This window comes from Lygodium microphyllum, chromosome 28 (genome assembly GCF_053477565.2).
Source record: "Lygodium microphyllum isolate KBCC chromosome 28, Lygodium_microphyllum_v1.1.10, whole genome shotgun sequence".
Classification (NCBI taxonomy): Eukaryota; Viridiplantae; Streptophyta; class Polypodiopsida; order Schizaeales; family Lygodiaceae; genus Lygodium; species Lygodium microphyllum.
Window position 1 is genome coordinate 68,103,608 of NC_141162.1, and position 17,284 is coordinate 68,120,891.

The 17,284-nt window shown below is 46.7% G+C and overlaps 1 protein-coding gene across 4 annotated transcripts in view; it reads right to left on the minus strand.

Annotated features, from left to right (window-relative positions):
- The window catches only part of LOC148011567 (uncharacterized), a 216,135-nt gene that overhangs the window by 46,702 nt on the left and 152,149 nt on the right, over nt 1–17,284 (minus strand). For 3 of the 4 annotated variants that reach the window (XM_087670066.1, XM_087670067.1, XM_087670064.1), the window contains exons 9-13: nt 10,330–10,412; nt 7,731–7,781; nt 7,555–7,646; nt 7,356–7,461; nt 5,896–5,992 (exon numbers count right to left, since the gene is read on the minus strand). In XM_087670066.1, coding sequence (XP_087526192.1) covers nt 5,896–5,992; nt 7,356–7,461; nt 7,555–7,646; nt 7,731–7,781; nt 10,330–10,412 — 429 coding nt within the window. The remainder of the gene's footprint in view (nt 1–5,895; nt 5,993–7,355; nt 7,462–7,554; nt 7,647–7,730; nt 7,782–10,329; nt 10,413–17,284) is intronic. The other variant, XM_087670065.1, reaches the window with a different exon arrangement.

Consider the following 17,284-nt stretch of genomic DNA (forward strand, 5'->3'; position numbering starts at 1 on the left):
TAGAGCTGCACACTGACGTGAGAAGCTAAAAGCTGTGCAGGCGCAGGGCAGAGAGTGGCGCTTGGCTGAGATGGCGGTGCCTGCAGGTGCAGCGGCAGTACGTAGGTACAGGGCGAGACTGACGGGGACTTACCAACACGATCAGGCATTGCTGGCGAGCAGACGACGAGCTGCGGCTCGACTGGGCAAAGCTGGCGGAGGCTGCAGACAGCAGACTGAAGACTGCTCTGATACCAAATGTGAGATAGACGGATTGAGGTGCAACTGAGATTTAGTACACAATGTGAGAGTCAAAGACAGAGTGAAGCACGACACCCAAGAGAATAGACTGAAAGAGTGTAATGAAAAAGTACAAAGTACAACCCTTAACCTTAGGGTTGTAGGGGTTGTTCACACCCGACACACACTAAGTGCCCATAAGTGTGTAACATAAGCATATAAGCACATACGACAATAAGACTATAAGTCTGGGGAAAAAAACCTCTCCTACCGAGAGTAAAAAGTGCCCCAGTGTCCTACTGATCACCGACACTCCCATATGAGCGTAGGCGTAAGTGATGCGTGAGTCAAATATCCAACAAGATTCATGGAGAAGCCGGAAAAGTTGTGTATTGCCATGGCTTTCGTTTGTTCTATGCAGGGACATAGGCCATGCATTATTTGGGTGTGCTCATGATTGTACATGACAAATATCAGCCTGTTCTTATTAAAAATGATGTACATGGCCGCTTTCTGGTGATTGAAATTTTATTCGAAGGGGAGATCTTATGGTCACTTGGCCTCTATGCTCCGAATGATCCGTTATCTTATCGAGAGCTTTGGCAGACTTTGCAGACCTCCTTGTCACTTGGCAGACGGGGCTTCTTCATGGGGGATTTCAATATGTGTGTTGATTCTTCCCAGTCCACATCGGAGCATTTGGTAATGGATGCGTCGGAAAGTCGTATGTGGCATGAGTTGGCTCTTGCTGTTCTTAAGCAAGATCTCTGGTCTTGGCTACACCCATCTTCTACAGGGTTTACTTTCCATTCTGCCAAGTATGCAACAACATGGTCGCGGTTGGACCGCATATACATCATGCAGAATGATGATTTTCTTCCCGAGATGCTCGAAATGAAAGTGTTGCAGCAATATGCCTTGTCGGACCATTTCCCTCTGCAGCTTGAGCTGCTTGCACAACCCATTGCACCTTTCAAGCAATTTCTGGAGAGACTCTCTTTGCATTTCAACTCGTCTTACTTGAAGCATGCAATCTTTCAGGGCTATATGCAGCAATTGATTGACAGATTCTTCTTGGACTTCTCCTCTCAGAGCACTGCTTCATTTCAAAGATTGCTCTCTAATGTGCAGCGGGTTGCTCGGCAGTATGGGATCTATCATGCCTCTCTTTGTCGGCGGTGTCGACAAGCAGCGGAGGACCTGCTGGCTTTGGTTCGTTCTCTGTTGGTGGACACTCCGGATGATACATTTCTGCTAGCACTGGCAACGCCGGTGGCTAATCTTATTAAAGAGTTTCAGTTGAAATCGTATCAGCAGGCCAAATTGCAACATCTGAGGGAGACTTTGCAAGATAGTGTGTGTCAGACTCATAAGTTCTTTCGAGCTCTCCATGCCTCTCCTACTCGAGAGAATAAGACCAGACTCAAGGATGCAGAAGGCCACCTTATCCTGGATCCGCAGACTATTGTGCATATGTGCATGAATTATTTCCACGACCTTCTTGGTTTCACTTCTCCACCTTCAGCCCAAATTACTCAGGCCTGTTCGGTTTTTTATGACCTGGTCCGCAATCAGGTTCCACAGGACATGCAAGCTACTATGGAGTCAGATATTTGTGAGGCAAAGGTTATGGACGTTTTGTTACACTTACCCAAGGATAAAAGTCCAGGTTGGGATGGTCTCACCAATGAGTTCTTTGAGGCTTTTGCTACCCAACTGGCGAAACCATTGAAGGCTTTGTTTCAGCAGGTGTGGGAAACGGGAATCATGCCTTCCTCATGGAAAGAGGGACTTATTAAACTGCTTCCAAAGGTTCCTTCGCCGTCTACGTTGAAATAGTGGCGCCCAATTTCTTTGATGGATTCTATGTACAAAATCTTTTCCAAAGTAATGGCGAATCGGCTCCATAAGCATCTCCCTGCCATTGTGCACCCTCTCCAGGCTTTTGACTATCTAGATTGCTGAACTTATGTCTGCTATGGGCTTTGGTGCTCCGATGTCTCGTCTAATCTACACCATCAGTGCTACGGCGTCTTCGCGAGTCATGCTGAATGGAGGTGTTACTGAGCCATTTGTCCTTGCCCATTCTATCAGACAGGGGTGCTCTTTGAGCCCTCTCTTCTTTGCCCTTGCGACTCATCCAGTTCTTTCGATGTTATCCCATATGGCAGCTTCTACTCAATTGGCTGGATTGTCGCTTCCTACTGGACAGCAATTCATTATCAATCCTTGGATGATGATAGCTTTATGACTTTGCGTACGGACAAGGATAACCTACGAAAAGCATTGGATGTTTGGGCTCTCTTTGGTCAGCCGTCCGGCCTTCGCATCAATGCGTTCAAATCAGCCATTCTCAGCTGCATGGAGTCGGATTTGCAGTCCTTGGACTGGCAAGGTATGGTTGTTCCTTGTGGCTGCATTGTCAGGCAACTTGGGTACCCTTTGGGTGTTGATGTTCCCCCAAAGCAGCTTCTGCAGTGGATTTCTCAAAAAATGGTGGCTAAGTTTCTGTATTGGAAGTCTCAGGCCTGGCCCTTCCATGTTTGCCTCAAAGTAGCCCAGACAATTATGTTGCCAATGCTTATATATTTCTTGCCATTGCTGCCCTGGACTACTACGACTCTAAATACTCTTACTCAGTCTATTCGTTTCATGCCATGGAAGAATGACTCATTGCATGCAGGTATTTCCTGGATTTCTTGGTCGCATGCGTACACCCCCAAATGCATGGGTGGAGGAGCTATTTTAGATGCCCAAACTCACATGCTGGCACTCCGTTGGTCTCTTTTCTGCGCCATGTGCTCGGATCATCATCCGTGGGTCGTCATAGCCGCTTATTTCCTTGAGAACCATGGGCTTCTGTATAGCAATACCCAAATCCGGAGTTCTTGGTGGCATATTCTTAATGCTGATTCACAGTTCTCCAGTTCTTCTTCATCGCTGCTTACTCATTTGGTATGTTTCTGGAAACTGGTCCTCCAGAAGGCTCAGTGGCATCCAACGGAGGATCACTTAGATACTAACTCTTTTCAATTGGAATTGCTGGCAGTCTCGCGTTTACTTTCATGGGAAATTAAACACGAGCTTAGACCACAATTCAACCGGATGGCACGTTTGGGCTTATCTTCAGTCGTGGATGCCACCCTTGCCAGTCGCAATGTGCTAATATCGTTTCGTACAGCTAGGAGGCTTTTCAGGATCCCTCGTGGATATATGGGAACAGCTTTTGAGGGTGCTCCAGAGCAGACAACCCTTTCCTGCCCTTGCTTCGGATCATCCCTGGCAAGATTGGAACTTAGAAGGCCGGCTGAATTTAAGCAAAGCTTCTGCTAACCAGGTGTATCATCTTTTGATTAAAGATCATCAATGGCTGGTTACTAAAGCGAATGCTTTATGGGGATTGCGTAAATCCCGGTCATGATGGAGGGCAACTGTGATGGAGGGCTGGTTGAACAAGACACCCTTCAAATATAAGGTCTTTCTTTGGAGAGTGATGATTGGTGGTCTTCTGCTTGCTTCAGCTCTTTCCAAGCGACGAATCTCCAATGGCAATTGTTTCTTTTGCACCACTACTATGGAATCCGCCCGGCACCGATTTATTTCTTGCCCCATCGCTAAGAAAGTCTGGTTATTTTTGTCGGCTGTTTGGCGAGGGGTGGTTGGTTTCACACTACGCCCCTTTGATTGGGTTTTTGGGCAGCCCAAATACCCCACTCCGGCACAACCACATATGAAGCTCATGTATCACTTTCTTCGATATTGGGGCTGTTCGCATAACTGGACCATTCGGAATGCTTTTCTTTTTGATTCCGCCTATAATGTTCCGCGGCACATTGCTAGGCTTAAGGGCCTCTTGTATTGACAGTTAGATCTTCTCCAGCATTCTGACATGCTCTCTAGGGAGGACTTACGTCCTTGGCATATGGCAATTTCCTCCGCGTCTTTGCCATGACTTTGTAACTTGTAGTATTGGAACCTCTTCACATGATGGCTTAGATTGTCATCATGTATCTTGTAATCAAGTAAACTTGTATTTTTTTCGTAATTAATACAATTATCTTTTACGAAAAGAGAGAGAGAGAGAGAGAGAGAGAGAGAGGTAAGGCAATAATTAAAAATTGGAGAGAGGGAGAAAAGAAAGAAAGAAATTTGAACGGAGAGAGAGGTGTGAGAAGAGAAAAGAGGCGACACGGAGAGATCTTCCCTCGCAACGCCACTTCGCAGCAAGGTTAGTGAAGATAAACTATATCTGACTTACCTTAGGAGTTATGACATGACAGAGACACGAACGGAAGATATGCCTCTCGAGTGAAGGTCAAATGTATCCACCTCTCAAACTTGCACTTGCATAGGTTTCCTTTCCACAAGAGACATCCTACTTGGTGTGATAGAAATTGTCAAGGTTATAGCGGGACAGCTACCTCACCTTCTTGTAGCACATTGTGCCTCTGGTCTCACTATTCACACAAAGAGGCAGAAGGTTGATCATGTTTTGCAGTGCTGTCGCCTCCGTCTGAACCCAGTCTAAGATTATAGCAGGACAGCTACCTCACCTTCTTGTAGCACATTGTGGCTCTGGTCTCACTATTCACACAAAGAGGTGGAAGGTTGATCATGTTTCGCAGCGCTGTCGCCTCCGTCTAAACCCAGTCTAAGATTATAGCGGGATAGCTACCTCACCTTATAGGTTTACTTAGTACTAGTGAAGACAACCGGCTTACTTTACAAAGATTACAAAGAAACCCAAGAGTGGATTCGAAGAAGACACACTCCTCATTGGCCTTCTTTGGTCCAGGAGGAGCATACAAATTAGAAAGATTAGATGGGTTCCACTTGATAAGCAATGTTGGTACGAGTACGGTATTATTAAAGGCTCATTTCATATATGCGACCTAGTGTTTATTTCTAGGTTTTAAAAATAAGTTTATTTCTCTTACACTCTCTATATCTTTCAAGCAACTATGTGTTTCCACAAAGATTGTTCCATTCTTAAAAATGTGCATGGGATCAAATGACAAATTTGCACGTCTTTCAAGTACTGTAAACTGAACCATATAGACATAGAGCATTAACAATTTTCCACTAGCCAGTGATTGCCATGTTCATCCTTGTTGCACATGACTCATGAGCTCTAAATCAAAATCAATAAGAGGTCCAATTCTCCATTTTCTATACCAATCCATTGGAGTTTCTCACTCCGTACCTTCCTATTGAAGTGACTTGCTTGCTCATGCCTTGCGCAGAACATGGCCTTCTTAGTGATGTCAAGACCTGTATACAGAATCCTTCATTCTCGTCTAAGCATATTCCAAAGGCTTCAGCCTTGAGCCTTCCTATCTCTTGATGTCAGACCGTTTGCCTCTCAATCTCGTTTAAAGTGCTTTACAAAGAACCACTGGCTATACAATCCCCTAGAAGACTATTAATGTAAACCAGTGTCGGCAGCAATGCCTTTAAAACTATGGGTAAAACTTGTAGACTGTTTGGGCTTCATAGATATATTTGGTATGTTCTTAGAATATATTTCGTCACTTTGTGCAAATAGCCTTTAGCACTACATGTGTTATTCTTCACTACATGCCTAGAGTAACGACATACACAGAACACAATTTAAAGGATCTTGGAACCGAATACTTCATTCTTTTGGTGCACACTGAACATACTAATAAGGATTACCCATGAGCATTGATTTGATCTTTGGGGGACTATTCGTGGTGGTTTTGATACAAATGGGCCATGCCCCGTGCTTTGTGACATCCCATTTTTTGGACTTCTGTACAAAATTCAGAAAGTGTAGGTGAGGATAACAACCTACTCTAAGCTAAATCAAAAGAATTTTGTTTGTTTGCAATTTCTGCATGAATAGAGCGCACTTTCCTCAAATGCACATTAAAAAATGAACAGAGTACACTGGCTGGAATGCATGCACTTCATAACATACAAAATCTCAGAAACATCTTCTGAGCTTGTTTTTTATTTATGTTTTGATTTACATGAAAGGTACTACATGAAATTTATTCAATCTTATTGTCTCTTGTAAGTTGTACCGGTGTCATACATAAAGAGACAAAAAGAAAAGAGGACACAGCATGAAGAAAGAAAGCTGTATTCATGTTTACATTAGGCCAAAATGACCTCCAAGACCTAACAAGCACATCATGTTTTTGGAATAAGCAGATAAACGCATATTTTTCCTTTGGGACGGAAAAAAAAATTTGTATTAATTATCAGCATAGAAAGTGGATGAACCAAGTGAGTGTAGCCAAAAAAGCTCACGAGCATTTATAAAAAATATCATATATTGAGGTCTATCCAATCCTTGAGTAGTAAGACTCTCGGAAGGGATTAGAGGAGAGGCCCTCTCCAACAAGTATAGCCATCGAAAGCAATAATAATAGCTGCAAACATAGTTATGTTATGAAGGTTCCAGATTGTCCAGATGTCCAGAAGCACACCCAATAAAGAAAATTGGCATAAGGTTTCAATCTAGCAGGAAAGGATCCAAATGGCAAAAACGGCTTGCCAAATCCAAAGGATAGAAAACAAAAGCCAATAGAAGAAGACACCTGATCAGGACAGCTGTGAAAAATATGAGGGAAGGTCTCATTGGAAGCACCATATCTATGAAAAGTAACAGGAGCAATCCTTTGAATGGAGAGTGTAGAATCTGAAGGCACAACAGCAAGCATACTTTCACCATAATTGAAAGCCACTCCTTGTTAGTAGTTTGTTGTCCCAGATTTTATACTGTCTTGAACACCATTTAACAAGAGGATCAACACGATACTAGAAGGAGTTAGCATAATTTGTTCTCCATTGAGTCTCAGACTACAGGGTGATGTACACTCTCTTGGTTGTCCTATAAAAAAGAGATCAGTCTATTCAGTCTTACAGAATGCTCCAATGCTACTGTCTATCCTTACTTTCTAAAGTTTAGATTTCCTGAAATTAACTTATTGACCTACAGCCAATGCAGAGGTCTCCAATCCTCTCATTATGCAAATAAGATCCCTCTCATTTTTCTAGGAAGAAAGAAATAATTATTGACATATGCTTGATAATATAAGTGCTCCTAAAACATTCTACATGATGATTTACAGAATTTTACATCACATGAAAAGTTTTATGGCACCTACGTTCCTGTCAAGTATTCTCCATAAACTGGAATTGCCAATTCTTCCTTTGATTTGCACACAAGCATGCGTCTTGATCCAAAAGTAGGGCATGATGAAGAACGAGAACCTGCAAAATTCTAGTGGTTTTATGCACTTAAACCTGAGAAAATCAATTTTTAAACAGACATAACCAAGAAGGAAATCAGAGATGAAAGAGTACCATCACAAGAACGAATTTGAAAGGGGGAATTGCCTCTGCTATAAACAGGGGAACATCTGCTACTTGTATGTGATGAAACTCGTGATGACCCCCTGGACAATAACTCAGTAAGATCATGTTGTAAGATAACTTTTGGTTTCCATTGCATGTTAACCCCCAATTTTCAGTTAGGAGACCTGTTTCGAGTGCTGATAGATTCTATATCACGCATTCCTTGAAGATTTAACCTGAGAATAAAGCACTTCAAGTTAAACCAAAGCATCGCTCTAGACAAAACACTGTTTCAGTTTTACTTTGCTGTGCAGAAAAGTTCCATCAATGTCCTCATACATACATGTACATTCATGTGCATCACTGCGCATCTATTCCTTTTTAGCTTGATGAAATGATTTGATTGTTCGATAAGACATTTAGCTATCTGGGAGAGAATGCTTTGATTAGAAATTGTTTTCATCAATTCATGCCCTCACTACAGCAAAACAAATCACGTTGAGATTGATCCATCTATTCCACATGTCAATCAGAGTGGCTAGAAATGTGGTGGGGCTAGAGGCTCTCTCTAGCCAAGCCTTGGTTTTGCTGCAGCAAGGCCACATAAAAGTCATGGGAGCAAGAACTCCACTTTCTGAAGTGACTTTTTGAAGAAGTGGAATATTTCTTTTTGCCTAGGGTGGTTTACCACAACTCTTTTCCAGCAGGCAGTTACTCTCCATAGCTCCACCAGGCGCTTACTCATCAGTAGCTCTGGCAGCTGGAGAATGGCTATTCGCCAGTAGCTCTAGCAGATGTTTACTTCTGAAAACGAGTGATTGGTGGAGCCCACTGAACCATCCTGTCAGCGCATGCAATACTACAGGATAGAGACCTAGTAGACACAGATGTAGTGTGTCTAAGGCCAGTTACAGTGTGTAAGCAGCATAAATTGTAGAGAGTGAGTAATGCTAAGCCTTGAAGTTCCACTCAGGTTGTACTCTTGCCTTGGCTTCGCTTGGTGCAGAAGACATTAGCAGCCAGTCATATTGTTGGAGAATAGTTGGACTTGGCTTCCTACAAATAGTTTACAGTCTGGGAGAAATTAGGAAACTGAAACATTTAGAAAAAGCACTTTAGGAGCTCTAGGCAACCTTCCTAATCTTCTGCATTTGCATAAATCCAACCTTGTCAGTAGGTAGATCAGAGACCAAATGTATTGCTCCATGCACATGAAAACCTGGGATAAAATCTCCCGAAACAAGGGAGGAAAACGATCAACAAGAAGGAAGAGAATAGTCTTCTGAGTTAGGAGAAAAGCCAGCCACTCAATTCTGAGTAACAGCCCTTTTGTGCATTAGCAGTTCTTATGTATTAGGAGCAGATACGAATCTGGGGGGAGAGAAGAAACGAAGGAAGAAAGAGAAGTTGCTAGCGTCCCTTCTGCTCTGCCTACTTCTAGTCTTCTCTCCTTGGAGCTCAGCTATATCAATAGACAAACTAGCATGAAGACAATGAATGCACCACCTGAAATGTCAATCACTCATAAAGCTTGAGCCCAAACAAGCTTATTCGTGCAGAGAGCTTGTTGCAGATGGGACTGTCTACATCCCCATTCAGTGGGTTTCTATCTATCTCACTATTAAGAGGACATGAATTTTTAACTTAATGCTCTTTCGATGGTTATGTTGGGGCACTTAAGTTGTGCACATGTGAGGTACACACGTGAGATTAAGTTGAACATATGACATGGCAATAGATAACCCTAGCTTGAGCGATGGGGGACATTGGCAGAAGTTATGTGGACATGTGCGAGTGGTGTACCTAGGACAAAGATCTTGGTCGAGGACATTAAATAGCCCCTTGGAAATGACTTTTGATGTCATGAGGGTTAGTGAATTAATAGATTTAATGTTCTAGACTAAGATTTGTGGCAAGTTTTAACACTTTCAAGTCCAAAGAGGCTAGCAATTAAAAACTGAGGCTGGGCAGCATTAAATGCTATTTTAATGAGGGATGGCCAAAGGGGTATTCAGCATGAATTTGCGTATGAAGGCCCCAGTGAAAATGGAAATTTGCCACATGTCAAGTTTGGGTTTGTTTTGGGCTGCATGCAAGTGTATCTTCCATGTTGGGCTCTTTCTCTCCCGTTCTAGTATGGTTTTTAGGCCATAAAAGGTTCGACAAAGTTATGGAGATCAGTTTTGGCACAATACACAAAAGCTGATGCTTTTCATCCAATCATTTGTTGCCACATAAACACTTTCTTCTGAAGCATAATTAAGTTTAACCTTTGGACCCTTTAGAGAATTGTGATGCCTATGTCCTGCCTTTGGCAAGATCAAAACAGTTCTATTGAAATCTTGCTTTCATCCAATCATGTGTTGCCACATAAACACTTTCCTCTGAAGCATAATTAAGTTTAAACTTTTGACCCTTTAAAGAATTGTGATGCCTATGTCCTGCCTTTGGCAGGATCAAAACAGATCTATTAAAACCTTGCTTTCAAGCCAATAAAACAAGCTCATGACAAATGGAAATGGCCCTCATGATTTGAATAGTGAAGCAGAACAGTGCAGCTCAATCTGATTACTTAGGTCTATAAATCTTAAAAACCCTTAAAACTAACAAGCTGACCACAAAAGTGGCAACCGTATCATGCAAAGTATGATCAATCCCAAGACCTTTATTTTAAAACTAAATAATGCAGAGAAGTCCATTTCATATATGCCTTTTGGAACTATTGTTTTTTTAATAAGGTTCTTCACTGTTTGAAATTTTGTATAGAAAGAACCTTCACCATACTTCCTTTTCAATATCTCAAGCTCTTTCTCAAGGTCTCGAACCCTAACACGCATGGAACACTCAGATTTTTTTGCTTGTTTTACCTGCATCAAGAGATAAGCCTGATTTGTTTTGTTATCCATACTACTTCAAACCACCATAGGCAAAAAAAGAAGATATTTTGATGTTAGCTTTTCCTACTATTGCAACTTGAAGAACAAAATGAGTAAGCTCAAGCAAAATTAATTGTTTGTATGGGTCTTGAAGTACTTCTGAGCTTTGATAATCGTAAACATCAGCTTGTGTATAAGCTCATTACAAAGGGATTCCCAGGAGCATCTCAGATTGTGATGTCATCTTCTTTCCAAGAAAGATGCTAACAAACTACTGATTCTTTTTGCAATATAAAATGTGTTTGATTATATTATTCAAAGTCAAATATGCTCAATAGCATGGCTTGAGCAGAAAGTGGGTATGTCAGATATATACAACACTGGTCTGGTGGAATGGAGAGAGAAGCCATAGCTCCACTACAGACAGACTACACGTTTCCATCTTGTAATTTAAATAACACACCATGAAGATCCTAGGTTGAATAAAGATTTTTCTAAGCTCCTGGTAGTGCCAAGACTCTCGCTAAAGTTGTTCCTAGCCCAAGAAGTGAGTGAACAATCACCGAAAACTCCCTGCCCGTCACGTTGCGTGAGCTACCCCCCGCCCCGACTGATTCGCTGCGCCACCATCGCCTGAGCAATTGCGCTCGCTCGCCTGTTCCCTCTCTGTCACCAACGCCAGAGTGTGGCCCAATCCCCCCCCCCCACCCCTCCCCCCCTTTACCTGCAGCCCTTTGCCCCTGCCCTTTCCATCGCCCCTGTCTTCGCTATCCATCACCTGTCCCGTTGCCTTCCCTGCCTGTGCGCACCCTCCCCCCCCGGCCTACACCCGACCTCGCCCCCCTCCAGTTGCTCCCTCCCCCTGCAGCAACTCCCCTCTCTGGTAGCACAGTAGCGTGATAGCTAGGTTCTCAACAGAGACGCGCAATGGAAACCTCTGGTCAGATGCCAGCGCGTTCTACAAGTGCCCCCCGGTCAAACACCTTGCGCATCATCCTCTTTGAGGAATAGCTCTTAGCCATCCGTGCCACAGAGCTGGAGTTGAAAGAAACAACGATCTTTGGTCAGGTCGTTGGACACTCCCAATCGAGGACCCAGCTACGGGATTGGCTCCACTCCACACTACACATTGGCACAGTGCAGATCGCGGAGGCAGTCCTCATGGGCCAAGGGATCTTCATGGTTCAACTCACCTCTGCGGGACGCAGCTCATGAGTTAGTGGAGAGCTCACCCTATGCCTCCACGAAGGGGGTCATTTACATGGTTTCCTGGTATAGGGGCTTCATAGTGGAGACATTTACGCTCCATAACAGATTTCTCAGACATCCAGTCACCTTACGTTTCCCCGAACTGCCCGTAGAGTATCGCCAGTTAGTGGAGGACTTTGGATGGCTCTTCGGCACAATTTTTCTTGCCTCCTTTGCCAATACACTGACAACTATAGGAGTCCCAAAGGTACGAGTGGCCGTGAAAGACACAAAGAGGATACCAAAGTTCCTGGAGATTGAGGTAGGAGGTCACTCCTTTAGGCAGTAGGTCATTGTAACTGGGCAACTAGGGCAGTGCCTGCACTGCCATGACTTTGGGCATCAAGTAGCAGATTGCATGCTTTTCGGAGCCAAGGCGTCTTCGCCGATAGGCTTCACATGGGTCTAGAGACGACAGAGAGGGAAATGGAAGGGGGGACTACAGCCAGCTCCTCACACACAGCCTCGACAGTAGGGAGCAAGAGGGAAAGCAACACCCCCCCCGACATAGCACTCTGCAGCCCCCCCTGCCCGCCCCACTCGGTAGGACCGCAGCCCCCCACATCCACCACCCGCGCCACAAACTACCTCACCTAAGATCCCACAGCCCCCCTCCCCCACCTCCCATGGATCCCCCATTGACCTTGGTCCAACCCCCCCCAACACCCACCACCTACCTCTGACCACTCCACCATCCCTCGATCCTCTTCCCCCCCCCCCACCACCTCCCCTACCAAGCACCCCCCCTAATTCGCACCGGGTACAGGTGATCCCCCCTAGACCCCCCCCCCCCTCGCACAGAAGGTGAAGAGCCGCACACACCTACATCCTTCTCATACCAGCAATCTTGCCCTCCCCACACAGCCACCAGCTCATGCCCCTGCCTTCAGTCACACTTTCTCGAGACAAGCGCAATCGTTACCACTGGAATTCTTCTGCAGTGGCCCGTGGTCCTACCTGAGAGTTACGGAGCTGGAGTGTTTCCACTACCTTTAGAGGTAGGGTCTTCGTGGTTCATAAGTCAAGAAGGGGCAAGGTCCATCTACTAGTACCACCGGATGAACCAAACTACGTCTTTTTCCTTCAGTCCTCTCACTCAAGAGATTAGAAGATGATAGATAGAGAAGCAAGTGAAGAGTCAGGTGGTGGACCACATCTACTAGTGGATAGAAGGACTAGCACTGTTTGTACAGCAATGGACAGGTTGCATGATGGACATTAACTGGTGGGCTGGTGCCGATGTCCCACACTTGAGTATTATCTTTCAGGCCCCTCCACAATGGAGAGCTCCGATGGATGTGATCAAGTGGCCCCTAGCATAGACGGCCCGTTTCTACCAGTGTACAAAGTCATGACTCTTAGCATGGCTAATAGATGCATTGATAGAACCACTTGGAGCATCTATCACCCCTATGGTCTGCCACCCGAGGGCCACACCATGGGGGGCTGGAGTTCGTCGCCGTCCAGGCCTGCGGCAAAGCATACTTAAATGCCCCATAGTTCTTCCTCCTGATCAGTAGCTTCCACACCAAATAGATGCTTGTTCGGTCAGTCACAGGTTTCCCCATGAGCTTACACCTTGCATCCTAGAATGTGAATAGTCTCCACTACAGTGGGGTACGTGGTTCCAGGAAGTTGATTGTTTGGCAAGAGCTGCAACTGGCCCTCGCAACAAGAAGGATAGACATCGTACTTCTGCAGGAGCACAAGCTCACCCCCGCCCAGGTTCATCGGGTAGGGAAGGATCTCCCAAGCAGGTCACACACCTACTAGAAGTACGCCATCGGTGCCCATGGCAAGAGTGGAGGCATATGCACCTCTATTGGCCCGAGCCTTACTACTTGCGTACCGGATCATGGGGCGATTGTGGTAGGGAGCGTTCTATGGGTCAGGTTGGATATTGGGGACTCGTGCCTTGGAGTCCTCAATGTCTATGTCCCCACTGAGGTCAGGGCACATAGCAGGTTCTGGGTGTAGATTGCAGCAGGACTCCCGGAGGTGGACTCCTGGATTGTTGGAGGAGACTTCAACCACCTGGAGGCCTTAGAGGATCAGCAGGGCAGAGGCAGAAACTACCAGGGCATGGCTGGGGAGGAACACTGGCATTAGGAGCTCGCGATGCTTGGAGAGACCCAACTTTCCACAAGAGGGAAAGGTCGCTGGACTTCTCGTGGGATACAAGTGGCTAGGCGGAGTCTTGCTAGAGCAGTTGGAGAGGTTCTATGTGGGAGAGTGGGAATGCTTTCGCGGAGGCGAGATAGGGTAGTCGGCTGGCACCACTCTAGCATCTTCCCTAGATACACGATCTGACTCGATCTACAGGAGAGAGGAGGTGAAGAGACAAATTGAGTAGATTTGGACTAGGGAGTGGAGCAGGAGAGACCAGATCGCAGAGGAGGTTGCAAAGGTCCTAGCTGAGTTGAGCAGTATCTGCTAGGAGGCAGCCCTACATGCTAGGCAGCAGTGTTGGGAGGAGGAGAGAGCAATCCGGTGGGACCTAGTAGCCATGCTGAGATTATTACAGGAGACACCAGGGGATCCCATCCTCCACGCACAAGAGATGCACGCACGAGCGGCCATTGCCGGCCTAGAGGACAGGCGCTCAGAGTTCTCATTCCGCAACTCAGCAACCTTCTGGGCGCGGAAGGGGGATAGGATGTGCAGGGTGTTCTTTCAAGCACACCAGCCTCGCATCTCAGGAGAGCAGATACACATCCTTCAGGATTAGTATGGGAGGATTCGCTCTAGCCTAGACAAGGTGATGGAGATTGCCACCAACTACTATAGACGCCTTTTCTAGCAAGAGAAAGTCTCAGCCCTAGAAGACACCGTTGCAGACAGCAAGTCTGGGATCACATCTTGTCCCTCATCACAGAGGAGATGGGATGCTCCCTCCTAGCCCCCTTCATAGAGAAGGAATTAGAGGAGGCTTTCCACACACAGGACGGGCAGAAATGCCCGCGAGAGGATGGCCTCTCTAATTCCTTCTTCACCACCTTCTGGAAGGTAGTGAAGGACCCCTTACTGCTGGCTTTCCACGAGATTTTCAGTTCAGGTTGGATGCCAAGGAGTTTATTGGCAAGTCTTATTAGTCTCCTCCCCAAAGGGGGAAACCGGTTGGAGCTACCCCAGTGGAGACCGATCACCCTGTTGCCAATTGCCTATAAGGCACTGGCAAAGATGATTCGTAGGCAACTCTGCCCCATGCTTCCAAACATCATTCATGGCACACAGACAGGCTTTGTCCAAGATAGGAGCATCCTAGACAATGTCTTTACCTTCTTTGAGGCGACAGAGTGAGCCCAGCACAGTGGTCAGGGATTGGCTGTACTACTCCTGGATTTTGAGAAACCCTATGATAGGGTGGACTGGGACTTCTTGGAGGGCACCATGGAGAGGTTGGGCTTCCCCCAGGCATGGATCCACGGGGTTTTTGCACTCTACAGATCGGCTACCACCAAGGTTCTCATAAGTGGCAGGAGAGGGGAGGAGTTCCGCTGGAGAGATCGGTACGGCAAGGCTGCCCACTAGCCGCGTATCTGTTTCTACTCTTTGCAGAGGCGATGTCTCACTTTCTCAGATCACGAGTGAGTGGGTTACGCGGCCTCCGACTTCCAGTGAGAAAGGAGACGGAGCAGTTAGACTCAGAGTATGCAGATGATACAACACTTTACATAGAGGACGATGAGTTGATGCTGGAGAGAGAGTGAGACTAGCTCTCAAGGTGTTCTCTACTGCAGCAGAAGCGAAAATCAACTAGTAGAAGTTGGTTGGTTTCCTTACAAACCTAGACTCTAGTACGGAGCGGGGCATCCACTTGGGATTTAGATGGGTGTGCAGAGGGCGCCCGCTACCTAGGGTTCTAGGTGGGACTCGACATTACCCCCGCCCAACACTTTCTCCCAGTCCTTGACTCTATTCGGGAAAGCTGACCTATTGGAGTACTGCTCGCCTCTCCCTAGCGGGCCGAGCCCTGGTGGTGAACCAAGTCCTCCTAGTGATGGCTTGGTACATCGCCTCATGTTGGTTCCAGGGACTCTTGGGCCAAGGTGGCGTGGCCGACCATCATCCGGCATCGGTCAAAGGGAGGGGTTGGGATCATTGAACCAGAGTCTTAGAGTATGGCCCTTTTGGCAAGCTTGTAGTCTGTGGTTTCACACCTGGAGGGCAGACCTGGAAGGTCCTACTACAGGAGGGTCTCCAGGAGTGCAGACCGAGGCTTGGGGGGGATTGGAGACGTCCTTGAGATGGATCTTCATGACGGCCCAGATCACACCCCCTAGATCCCCCTTCCTACGTAGCTTACTTCGTGTGTGGCAGGGCCTCCATAAGGCCCTAATAAAGAGTCCCCACGGTTTCCAAGAGGAGATAGACTGTCAACCAGTGATCTGGAACACCCAAGTCAAAGGTCAGGAGGGGGTACAGATTCACGAGTGCTCCCGCATCCAGTGGGTTGGTTGGGAGGCCGACTCCCAGCGCACCATCAAGACCTGGCAAGAGGTGTACAGATTGGTGGACGAGGAGGTGTTGCAGCGGGCATCAAGTTGCCAAAGAGGAGTCGAGCTGAGGAGAAGGGAGATTGATTTAACAATACCTCAAGAGTGGCTTGGCCCCTCGGTATGAGAGCCGGTAGAGCTTGAGGAGGTATGGGCCGCTAAGTTTTCACCGACAGGTATCCCCCTACAGGTGGCAAAGTGGGCGGCGCCCCGCATGGGACTTTCTTCACCGTTTAGGAGAGGGGGCGTCTGGCCCTTGAGAGAGGGTAGTAGAATGAGAGGATAGCCGTCCTTTTGTGGAGGAGGATTCGGCTGGTGGGTCTTCAAGGGAAGACATCGCGACTGGACCCCTATGTTTTTTGGGAGGAGCTTCGGGAGTGGCGTCTCTGGATTTGGGTGGGTAGACCACTTGATGAGCTGGAGTGGGATCCAGGAGAGTGGCTATGGCCGGCCACTGCAGTTACCAAGAAGCCACCGAGGTTCCTGGAGTACACAACTAAGATTGGTAGATACCTGTTGATGCAAGAGAACATGGACTGGGTGCCGTCACGTAGCAAGGACTGGGCAGAGCATAGCATCACTCACGGATGCTTTCCGATGGACTTTTTGGCACCGCCTATGGGACAACTAGAGGCTGAGGAGGGTATTGTATTTCGTATGTTTGGTGGCACATGGAGGCCTGACAGTAGAGAGTTGGTTGGCCTAGATGCAGAAGGATGGAGGATGTAAACGTTGCACACATTAGCTTCTAGAAACTCCAAAGCATTGCCTCTAATCGTGTGAGGCAGGGTAGTGTGGAGAGGAGTATGTCGCATCCTCCGCCGCATAGCACCCAGCCTTGGATGTATCTCATGGGGAGCTTTGTTTCTAGCAGGCAGTCAGCCAGGGTTGTCACCTTCTATTTGAGGCTGGGATGCAGGACACGATCTTCCTTATTGAGGCTGGGTCGTGTGCAATAGCCGGCTTGGAGGCTCTACCTATCCGCCAGGTACTGGAGCCCACAACAGACCACTCTGAGGTGTGGGAGATCATAGGGAGTCTCATTGGATGGCATATCTGGAAGGCGCGGTGTCAGGAGGTTTTTGGAGGAGAGAGACTTTCTGTACATGCGACTTTGGC